General features: G+C 37.9%; 1 protein-coding gene across 6 annotated transcripts in view; it reads left to right on the forward strand.

Annotated features, from left to right (window-relative positions):
* Nucleotides 1-12012, forward strand: part of PHF21A (PHD finger protein 21A) — a 121390-nt gene that overhangs the window by 91919 nt on the left and 17459 nt on the right. For all 6 annotated transcript variants that reach the window (XM_085224751.1, XM_085224753.1, XM_085224748.1 and 3 more), the window contains exons 6-9: nucleotides 3700-3900; nucleotides 7553-7807; nucleotides 9559-9645; nucleotides 11387-11683. In XM_085224751.1, the coding sequence (XP_085080877.1) occupies nucleotides 3700-3900; nucleotides 7553-7807; nucleotides 9559-9645; nucleotides 11387-11683 (840 nt within the window). The remainder of the gene's footprint in view (nucleotides 1-3699; nucleotides 3901-7552; nucleotides 7808-9558; nucleotides 9646-11386; nucleotides 11684-12012) is intronic.

Genomic DNA, 12012 nt, shown 5'->3' on the forward strand with positions numbered 1-12012 from the left:
GAAGTTTAATAACAGACCCTCTTTAGATAGGTGCGGGGTTTTTTTTGGAATGTTGCTTGGATAAAAAAGAAAGTGTGTCACCAAATGTAATGGGGGATCTAGTATTTTAAAATTTGCTGTACTCACAGTACTTTTTCATTGATTGATTGAATGATTTCGTGGAAATAATTTTTGGCTAATAATGTTGTGCTTAAAGTTTTATCAAGGACTTTATCATGAAAAATATTGCTATAAAAGAAAGTTTTTGATAAGAGCACAGAGAAGACATCTTTTCTTGTCTCACTGAGGCACGGTGAGATGCAGAGGCAGATTTTCTGCTTAATCAAACCAAAATAATCTAATGCTCTGTTTGATCTGGCCTGTGGCATGAAAGTGCCATGAGAAAGTGCTATCACTAAATGTCACAGTATTGATTACATTTATTACTTTTTAGAAGGGGTCATATAAGGTGTGTAGGGCTCTGTGAACTCAGTGGCATGAAGAGTTCTTGATGAAGTTAGTGATGAAGATGTCAAGACGGCAAGAGCTATTACATTATGCAGTATGCTTACAGGGCACAGCTCGGCAAATAGATTTTGTAAGCAGCCTGACCATAACCATTGCAGAGCACAAGCAATTATTTTTTGGGTAGGATACAGCTCGGATGAAAGGATGTGATTATTAACTTCTTTCACATTCTGGATGTAAACAGAGGCTTTGAGGAAAATTCAGTAAACTTGAAAGACAAATGCTTTTCACACATTTGTAGCACTGCAGGAAAAGAAACTACCTTAGGAATATGAGTTCTGACACTCAGAAGGCTGCTGTGTTATGTTTTTGTGTTTACAATGGAGTTATTCTCAGTTTAAAACTCTGAAGTTGTCAATAAGAATGCAGTGCTTAAATATTCTTCAATTAAAAATCGAGGGAGGGAAATGGCAATTATTGGGAATATTTCTTAAGAATTCTGTGGTACTTCTAGGTCACCTCAATCTCCCTGGCTTTACCAAATGTGCGGCCAGGACTTTACACCAACACTGGCAAATTTCAGCTATGCAGATTGCAAGTTTTGGGGCACAAACCACATCCAGGATTGATTAAGAACAGCCCAATAACTCACAGGAACCATTTTAAAACGCTGCTTTAATGTAGTATGAAGCCACACAGTAGACTTTCTTGTTATCCTGGCCCGAGCTGGCAGTGGTGCTGGGAGGATGCAGCAGCGAGGTGCTGCAAGCAGGTATGGCCTGGGCTTGGTGCCTGTGTAGGGGCAGCCCGAGCTGGTTTGGGTAATTAAGCTAAGTAATTTCAGAATACGTTGTTCAGAGCCGCTCCTGATACTGCTAGCAAGCACGTAATCCCCACAGCCTTCCAAATAGTATAACGATTTCTATAGTGCCACTGTGGTATTTTTACTGACAGTTGGTAGAGGAAGCTTAATAAACTGCGTCAGCAATTGGCATTCTTTGCAAACTTCACTTGTACCGCTCTGAATCTTAAAAGCATTAGATGTTTCTTCCAATTTAATATCTGCATAATGGATGTGGATGGCAGTATGCACTGCTGCCAGGCGGCTCGCAGCAGCTCTCTCCCCAGCAGCGCCGTTGTTCTATCCTATTGGCAAGGTGGGACAAGATTGTCCTATTGCCTCTTGTCCTGAGTTGGTACTGCAATGCTTCAGTCTCCTGTACAGTATGTTTTTGGCATGTATTACATAGACATGTTGCCGTATTTCATCTCCTGCTCTGTTCCCTTCTCGTCTCCTCCCCCCTTGGTTTGCTCTTTGGAAATGTTTTTCAGCTCTTCTGCTTGCTGATGCAGCACTTCAGTTTGCGGGTTAACATGGTTGATCTTCTCAGACAGCAATTTTAAATGATTGTTCAGCTATTCCATGTTTGAATGAGCAGATAGACACAGGCCACTTAAAACTATGTAAAACATCTGAATTTGAAAAATACCCTTATATATACCCTTAATATTTTCTCTTTGTTCTACGCGGGAACAGTTTCCAGTTTTTAGGTTTTGATATCTTTTAGCATTCTTCTAGGTGCAGTGTAAAATATTTATTTTGCATTCCTGCCTACTACAAGCTCCCTGAGTTTTCAGTGAGATTGAGCCAATGTTTCTGTTGCCTTTAGAGTCCGTGTGCATCCGTGCCAGGACCGTCACCACAACTCCGGGGAGGTTTTATAAGCTGGGTGGTCTTCCTCACGTACACTTGGTAGCTGCTGAATTCAGTCTTTTGCAAAAACATCAGCACTTTGAATTCACATTTTTCAACCCTATGAAACAGGTTTTTTTTATTTTTATTTTTGGTTGATGGCGTGTTCTCTCTTGCTTTTTAAAGTTATGGTTCTCAAAAAGTGCGTGTTTGGAACCCTGCAACTTTTGCTGTTTTCTAGGTACAAGGTTAGTGTGTTAGGCATGGTGCAGCCTTAAGCTATCATAAGCAACATACTTGGAAGGTGTGAAGTATGAGAATGGGAGCTACAAGAAGAACAGATACTTCACTACTTCAGAGTTCCATAATCCTGCAAGGAAAAAAAGTATATATATATAAAAGAGAGAAAGATTGTTTCAGTTGGTTGTATGTACGTGGATTTTTTTTTTTTTTCATTCTCTCTCTCTGTTTTGTACTACACCCTAATAGAAATGCTTCAAATAAATAAATAAATAAATAAATAAATCCAAAGATTGGATACTGTCAGAAAGTTTTTTTCTTTTCACGTAACTGGAACTGCTTCAGGCAGGTCCTTCTGCTAGTGCCAAGCTCTGGCTGAGTTGGTCTGACCATCAGGCTTTTTGATCAAATTTCCTCAGGCTGGCCTCTGGCGTGTCAATTCACTCTTTAATGTACTCCTCCACATCCAGCCATGCAGTGTAACAATTCTGGAGTACACATCTGAATCTTTTCAAAGCTACCCTAGATAGGTGGTGGTTAGAGTATGGGAAAAGATGCTTGTTTCCTATCATGTGCACACACACACACAAAAAAAAAGTCTTGTGGTATATGCACCCCTTGCTGTTGCTAAAGCACATGAACATAAAATGCGAGCCCTTATTACCCATTGAGCAACATGGTATCTTATCCCATAAGTCACCTGGTCTGGTGTCAGATCTTTTATCGTCTAAGGATACCAGTAGCTACCAGGAGGAGAAACTTCTCTTTGAAATAATTTCAAATTTTCATGAAAGCTATAATATCACTGGAAGCATTTTAGCTTGGAGAAATAAGTCTGTCTCTTACCTTCCTGCTGTAGGTAGCCTTATCTGATTTGCTTTCAACTGGCAGTAATATTGGACTGAATGACCACACATCAGTGCCTTTCCTATTCCCCACTTTGCACACAGTGTGGCTCTCTCGCCAGTCATTTTCTGTGTCTGGAGGTGTGTGTCAGAAGGAGACAGAGACTTTGGAATCTGAATGTCAACAAGTCTCAAGTGAATTTATGCTAATGAGGTCTTGCAGTGGTTTGTGAATAGCCCGGAGTGGGGTGAGTTTCCGCAAGGACAGTAAGGTCATCTTGTTGGACAGCATAGCTATTCTGGAATTCAGTCCATTAGTTAACACCAATTTTTAAAATTCTAAAAAGAGAACTCCTCCTGCACTTTTGTATAGTCCTTTATTTACCTTAAATGCTTTAGCTAATATTATCTCCTCTAACATATGCAACAAAGTAACCATCATCATATCTGTTTATGTTTCTGTTTATCTGGTAGAAAAGAGTGGTGGAACAGCTTCGAAAGAATTTGATAGTGAAGCAGGAACAGCCAGACAGTAAGTTTCAAATACAGCCATTGGCACAGTCAGAAAACAAACTACAGACGCCACAGCCACAACCACTACAACAACTACAGCAACACCACCATCAACAGCAGCAGCAGTCTACTGCACCCTCTCCAAACGTGATTGGATCACAGGTAAGAATTGCTAAAGCAGTTCTTTTCCTTGCTGAAGGTAAAGTTCACTGCAGAAAAATCAAAGGTGCAGACAGAAAATTAGAAACTTTCACTTTGGCCTTTTAGTGTACCAATATTAATTTCTCTTTCTGTGCATGTGCACGTATCAGTTGTTTGGTTTGTTGTTTTTTTCTGTTTTGTTTTGTTTTTGTTTTCCACCTATTAGAGATTAAAAGTCATAGTGTCACAAAAAAGAAAGATGGTCGCATCATCTTACTTAGAAATAAATAAAAGTTTAGCAAATTAATCTGTCATTTCCACAGGTGCATGCGTGATTAGCCACAGCTAGTAAATCTCAAGAAACAGTAAAGACTCTGCTTGTACTGTATGAAGTGTGTGATTAATATCATTTATTTTTAAAAGACTCACAGTCTTTGTGAGCAAAATATAAGGAAACAGTTCCCTCTTCTTTCTGCCTGGCTCTTTCTAAACAGACATAACTCATATGTAATAATTCTTACGCGAGTCTGCATACATTAATTTAAGTGGATACAATGGTAATTGCAAAGTTTAAATTTTAGAAAGTAGTGTATTTATTGGGAAGGCACATTAATTTCATTACAGTATAGGATTAGAGATAGAATCCCAGAACTCACCAGGGAAAGTGGACCGCTTTACTGAGAAGGAAATTGCAAGCTAATTCCAAGTCTCTACTGTTCAAATATTTAGACTCTCAAAAGTCTGCTAATAAAGCAGCTAGAAAGGCAGGGGTAGATTTCATAGTAAGAGGATGTGTGACTTTTTTTTTTACCTATTGTTGCCATCTCAGCAGCTCACATGTATTTGGATAGGCAGATGGCAGAATTCACCGTTTGCTTTATGCATATTGCAGGGAATTGCAGCCATAACTTTGACTGGTAATAGTTCTCCTCTTTTCCAGAAAGTAGAAGGGGAAGAAATGGTTGGGATCTTAGTTATCTCGTTAAACGAGCAAGTTGTTTTGAATATTTTCTAAAAATATCTTTGTGAGGCTTAGGTACTTGAAAAAGAATATTGACGAAATGAAGCAGACTTATCTAAGAAAACGATGGACTTGAGCACAAACTACACTGAATCTAGGACAGAACTATGAAGTGTGTACTAATGTGTCGTAAAATGGTGAATCACTCTTTGCTTTTCAGTCAGGAAACACAACTGCAAAAGCAGCCTTACATTTTTCTCCTTGTTCCACACTTTGCATTCACGCATTAACTTCCAGGTCATCTTCTGGGTTACAAAAACCCAGGTTTTGTTTAAAGTTAAAGAGCCCTCTAGTGAAACAGTCACAAAACTGCTACACCCTTCTGACTCCTTGATGCGGTTGCAGTCAGAAAGTAATTAGGAACTGAAAGGCAGGTCTCCCTCTCATTTGAATAAAAAAAGCCAGCTCGTACCCTTAAGTGATCTGTTATTGTTTATGTTGGTATAACTCTAAAATATCATCTCTTGCTTCTGTGGAATCTATGTACAGATTCTCTGTTCTCTTGCCCCTCAGTAAAACTGTGCCTTCTCTTTCAGCAAAGATATAAGGAACAAGTAATGTTAAGTATTTTGTCCCTGTTTAAAGGTTATTGCTGCCAACTTTTGTAACAACACATTTTCCAGTAAAGAGAATGCTTTCAATTGCTATTTTCAGAGTAATTCAGTTTAGGAATAAAGTTATATATACTGCTTTGATAGTGACATTGTAAGATACTTAACATAATCCAGTAAGAGGGGTATTTTTTCAAAAAGCAGCAAGCCTGCTGAAAGCTCGTACTATTACAATGTTATTATGCGAAATAAAGCAAACTTGCTATGAATGGTACTTCAGTATGAATTCAAGCATTGAAAACCTTTTAGAATAACCGAAGCAATTAATGCTCTGCAAAGTAACGCAGAAATTCAAGCTCTGTGATCTGCTGTCTGAAACTATGCTCTCAGTACTTTCACACTTAGCAGAACCCCTTGAAAGTGTCTCAGTCTTGTATTACATGATGGATTACACTTTTCTTTAAAATGTGTATAGATGAATGTAATTCTTGTGAAAATGATACGGTGTTACATCTTATTGGAAAAGCTTGAATAATATTACTGCTTCAGGGGAAAGGAGCCTCTTGCTTTGGAGACAGTGCAGTGGAGGTCAATGAGAAGCTCTTATATCTAAAACAGAAAGTTAAGGGAATTGTTCACATTGAGACAAGGAAAAAACTATTATGACTAGATTTTATATAAATTCATTAAATTGTAGCACGAATTATTCTTTGATTTGGCATTATACAGTGATTTTTTCACATTTGAGTGTAATTAACAATTAGGGGATATAGTTTAAGCAGTAAAAAATTGGTGGTGTGAAGGCAAAACACATTTTAGTTTAAGGAAATAGTATCAGAGAAAATACTGAAGGAACCAACTGGAAATATATTACTTTATTAGAATGAAAAGAAAGTTCTTATGTCATCATAATGGCGAAATCTGAATGAGGCATGTTCAGAACATGACAGAGGCTGCCTGACCCCTGGTTCTCCATTTTTTCCTGTTCTAAAGTCTAGCACCATTGTCAAGAGGGAATGGCTCTTGCTTCATTCTAAAAGCATTTAATGATGCCAGTAACTGTTTTGAAAATGCAGGGTCATTAATACACTGGATTTTTTACACCAAAGAGAGAAGGAATACGTTCTGCCATTCTGTTGAGTGTCATTCATCATGATTTTTCTGCACACGTTGTGTTCTGACTTTATACGGAGATTTTCCTGCCTTGTTACTTTTTGAATGAGATTGGTATTTTCTGTTTTCTTCAATATCTTAAAAGATGGTACATTTTAAACCAAAATTAGGAATTACGATTAACTTCGGAATACACTTAATTTGGGAGCATAGTGTATCAGTGCATTTCAGATAAATGCTGACATTAAGTGATTCAAAACCACTTTCTTTAAAACAGGCTAAGAACAATCTGGAATCATGTGCGTGCACCAAAACCACCCCCACTCCCCCGTTCCAGTGAAGTTAAAATTAATTGCCTGCAGCTGGACAGGCGTACAGCCAGCTCACAACTCCAGGATAGCCCTGCTGGTATTCTTAGGAAAGAACATGAAGGACTAAATTACTGTCTGTATGTCTAAAACTGAAATTTAGACTAGCCAGAATCAAAATCCATTTTTGTTCTTAAAGAAAAAAATAAGCTTATGAGGTTTTTTTTCCCTCTTCCCCTAATTATGATCTCTGTAAGTAAAGTTTCCATTTGGAATTTTGTATTTTAATTGATGAGAAGCTAGTTTGCTGGTTTGTTTCATAAAATTCCAGCATATAGGGTTGATGTTGACAGTACACATTTACAAGTAGAATGAAACTAAAAGATCAAAACACGTATATGCCTCTGCTAACACTTGGTTGTCGTATTCTCAGAAACTGTTTTTGAATCAATCTCTAATTTTGCAAATGATGAAAATGTTCCCAACAGGAGCCCCAAATGAGATTTCTTTCTAGCTATTCAGTTTTCAGAAGAGTAAAATCATATGCATGTCTGAACAGTAGGCAGGTAGACTTAGTGCTGCCTTTTCTTCTACTGTCTATTGTTTCTGACAAACCAGCCCACATCCTGTCTGATGCCAAGTGTCTCTGTCTCTTACAGTGTTTTTTCTGTTTCCTCTAGAAAACGGTAACTACAGCTTCTATGATCACCACTAAGACACTACCTCTCGTCTTGAAAGCAGCAACTGCGACCATGCCTGCCTCCGTTGTGGGTCAGAGACCTACCATTGCCATGGTTACTGCTATCAACAACAACCAGAAAGCAGTCCTCAGCACTGATGCGCAGAATGCACCGGTCAACCTCCAGACAACAAATAAGGTCACTGGGCCAGGAGCTGAGACAGTCCAAATAGTGGCGAAAAACACAGTCACTTTGGTAAGCGTTTCATGTGTTTGCCCTGCAAATATGTGTGGTGTAGTTTGCAACAGGGCCATAGGAAAAAAAAAATCACATTTTTGTACCAGAAAGGAGAAGAGTAGGGACTTGTTATGAGACTTCGTAGGTTGACATTGCTAAACTACAAAACCGAGAGAAAAATATTTACTCTCTACATGGGTTGTTACTATTGTTTGGCTCTATAGAATTAAATCGGTGCTGTCATCAACTCTGTGCAGTAACTGTTAGTCATGGGGAAGCAGCAATTGTTTTGCCCCTACGGAGTATATGGGCTGTGTTCTGCAAAATTTCAACTCTTTTGTTTGGTAAAGGTGCTGTCAGAATTTCGTGGTTTGATCATTTGGGGTTTTTGTTTTACATTTTTTGAGTCAATCTCTCTTGTTCACTTTCTGTGATAAAGTCTCTCATGTTAGACACACCACTTAATTCTGCTCACTACCATGTCTTCACTCACCATTTTTTCATACGCAGATCCTGTTTCTTTAATCATGTATTTTGGAAAGTGCTCGGATTATATCATACAGTCTTTTCCAGAGTAGTTAACTTGCTGAACAATTGATGAGACACCTGGAAATATAAGAAGAAATGTTGTAGAATTAGATTATATAACCTTCTTGGACTGGAAATTAGGAATTATATAGGATCATGATAGGGAAATTCCACTTTTGAATTAAAGATTAGAACTTCACTGAATACAAATCTTTATTTATCTTTATTTAAAAATACAGTTTAATAATGCAAATTAAAGTAATTCTACTTCCCGATAGGGCATCACTGTAATCAGGGTAGAACGTTTGGAGTCTTTTCTACTATTCCCTTTTCCAGAGTCATCTGTTGCCCCCCTCATCTGACTTTCATGCTTCTGCTTAATCTCTTTGCTGAATTACCTACTTAGGCTGTGCAGGTGATAGTGTTATTATACTTACACGTGATTTAGGTTTTGGAAGCACATTTCATAAAAAATCTCAGAATATTTTCCCAAGCTTTAATTAATCAGCATGATACCTTTTTGAAGTAAATCGCAATCTTATGTGTATGGACAGAAGTAGAGAAGGGTGGAAACTAACATGGACATTAATCTCAAAGAATCTCACTGAGTACTCAACTAGGGTAGTTAGTATCACTAATCAGATTAATTATTTGGCAACTCCAATTGATTTCAGGTAGAAAGGAAAGTACTTAAGACTGCTTAAAATCAGAGCTTAATTGCTTCAATTGACTTACCTTCAAATTTTAGGCTGTGCATTTACAGACCCTCAGAGTGTCATTAATATTTCTAGAAATAGAATAGTTCTAACTTCCAAATTTTCTCATTTGTGTGAGATAATCTTTTGTTCTCCTGGATGCCATTGAATATAATAGGATAGTATAGCTGGACATCAAAGCCTGAAGCTACTTTCTGTCAGTTATAAAGCCATTTATGAACTATTAAAACAAATCATAGTTTCATTCTCTTCAGATGAAGTGATTTTAGATCACAGATCACAGTAGTTAGTACAGAAGCACTAAAAGGAGAGATACCTTCTGTTTGTGAACAAAGGTATACAGGCGCTGGAAAGTAGGGATACTTCCTTTTTCAGTACATTTGTAACGAAGAAGCTGTTACAATGAAAAACTATGGAGTGAAAAGCCAGGAACATCAAGTCTGAAAATACGTTCAGGGTGTTGATTTTGGTGAACAACATCAGAGCTATTTTTCTCTGATTGAACTATGTCTTACATTCTTACAGCAGGTTCAGGCTACACCCCAGCCCATAAAAGTGCCGCAGTTCATCCCTCCTCCCAGACTCACTCCTCGTCCAAATTTTCTTCCACAGGTAAGTGTATAGAGAGCAAGCAAGTAAAGAGGGACCTTAATTATAGCGTAAATAGGAGAAATTTTCTGTGAGCATCGTGCCTGTCAGTTCTTTATTGGTGACGTGGTGGAGGAGACAATTCATCTTCATGGGAAGGTTTAGACTGGATGTACAATAGAACAGAACAGAATGATTCTGTTGGAAGGAATCTTCAAAGATCATCCAGTCCAGCTGCCTGAGCAGTTCATTATCCAAATGCCTCTTAGAATACTGACAAGCACGAGGCAACAACCACCTCTCTAGAAAGCCTGTTCCAGTGCTTGACCACCTTCACAGTAACAAAAGCTTTCCTAATATCCAGTCAGGAAATAATTTCTCACTGTGGGAACATTTAGGACTGGAATAGGCTGCCCAGAGGCGTGGTGGAATCTCCAGCCTTGGGGGTTAGCAAGCCCTGTCTGGACAAAGCCCTGAGAATCTTGGTCTGCATTGAGCGTTGGCCTTGCACTGAGAAGGAGATTGGATTAGAAATATCCTGAGCTTCCTCCTGCCCTGTGTGTCTGTGATTATGAGATTAGCATATAGTGATCATTTATGAATGTATTTGCATCAAAAGGAATGAACCCTCTGAACTGGTGTCAGCAAAAATCAATGCATCACCTAAGGCCTTAAATTGCTGTAATTATTGTTTGCTGCTCATGAGCAAGAAGGAAAAACAAGATGTCTCTAGGTTGTTCCCAAGTATTTCTGTATTGCAGCAGAGGGTGATTTCTGTTCACAGCTGAGCAGTAAAACTTGTAGAAAACAAATTTTTTCACAGGTTGGAAAAGACACTGATTCTTTCTTCATTAAAAGAAAAGATTTTGGAGGAACTATATCATTTGCAACATATACTTGGCACTGACTAGAAGCCTTAATGTGGTGCAAAAGAAAAAAAGGAAAATATAGGCTGGTCTCTGTTTAAAACTTAGAGACTGTGAAATCTGTTGGAACATCACCTTGTTTTTAATGATGAAATCCATTGTGGAGTATTAAATGTGGATAGGACAACAGAAATTAAATAGTGGAAAAGGCTTTATTTTCAGAGTAATTTATTCTGTTTCTGTACACTGTAATCATGTAGTAAGTAAAAACAATGGGCAAGAAATAAACAAGTATTTGTAGTAGAGTATTGAACAATTTTTGTGACTCATGGAAGAAAAATATTACTAACTGCCTTTAGCTGTACCCTTCAGCATTTTCAGTGAGAGATTAATGTATTATTGTGAAAATTCTATTTATTTAGCAAGAGTGGATATGCAAATGTCTATTTATACGTGTACAGAGTAATATGATAACAGTGATAACAAGGATTTTCTGAAAAATTGTTGGAGACTCAGTATAAAGCCCTGAGACACACTTCTGACATGAAAGTCTCAGCAGTGCCTGTAAATATTACATTAGTTTTTGGCTCACAAAAGCAGTATGTTGATTTAGACATATATAAGGCACTTGGCAATATACATGTAATATAAATATCTGTGAATCCAAATACCATTTCAGGGACTGTGACTGCTTATGCAAATGTTTTATGGATGGATCTTATGAAAGTAAATTCGAAAATGTGGCTTTTTCTTTTTCGTATCATACTTGTGACTCTATGCTAAAAATTACATTCTGTAAGGAATCATGGATTATACAGGCTGAATTGAAAGACTTAGTAAATAATTTTTTCCGCAGTATTGCTATATGAATATCTCTCTTCCTTTTTTTTTCCCCATAGGTTCGACCTAAGCCAGTTGCCCAAAATAACATTCCTATTGCCCCAGCACCTCCTCCAATGCTTGCAGCTCCTCAGCTTATTCAGAGGCCTGTGATGTTGACAACAAAGTTCACACCCACCTCTTTACCCAACTCTCAGAACTCCATACATCCAGTTCGTGTAGTTAACGGGCAGACAGCAACCATAGCCAAAACTTTCCCTATGGCACAGCTCACCAGCATCGTGATAGCAGCACCGGGTACCAGGCTTGCTGGACCTCAGACTGTACAGATCAGCAAACCAAACATTGAAAAACAGGTACAGATAAGAAAGTGTCTACTGAATAAGCATATTCGATGTATTGCTTTATGGTGCCAGTTTTGGAGAGAATAAGAAATGGGGAAGCTTTCATTGATTGCTGGTAATATTCATGTTCCAACAGTAGTACAAATTATGAAATGACTTCTGACTCTGGGAGTAGAAATAACCTTTTTTCTTTAACATCTTCTTTTCATACTTTAAGAGTTTTATTCTCTCTACTGTTCAGCTTCAGTTGTTTATAAGCAAGCTATATTCCAAGGCTGTACTAATTTCTTGGAGACTATGTACAAACCAAAATCCATGTTCAAAAAAAAAAAGCAAAACCA

Source organism: Meleagris gallopavo, chromosome 5, assembly GCF_905368555.1.
Source record: "Meleagris gallopavo chromosome 5, MGAL_WU_HG_1.1, whole genome shotgun sequence".
Classification (NCBI taxonomy): Eukaryota; Metazoa; Chordata; class Aves; order Galliformes; family Phasianidae; genus Meleagris; species Meleagris gallopavo.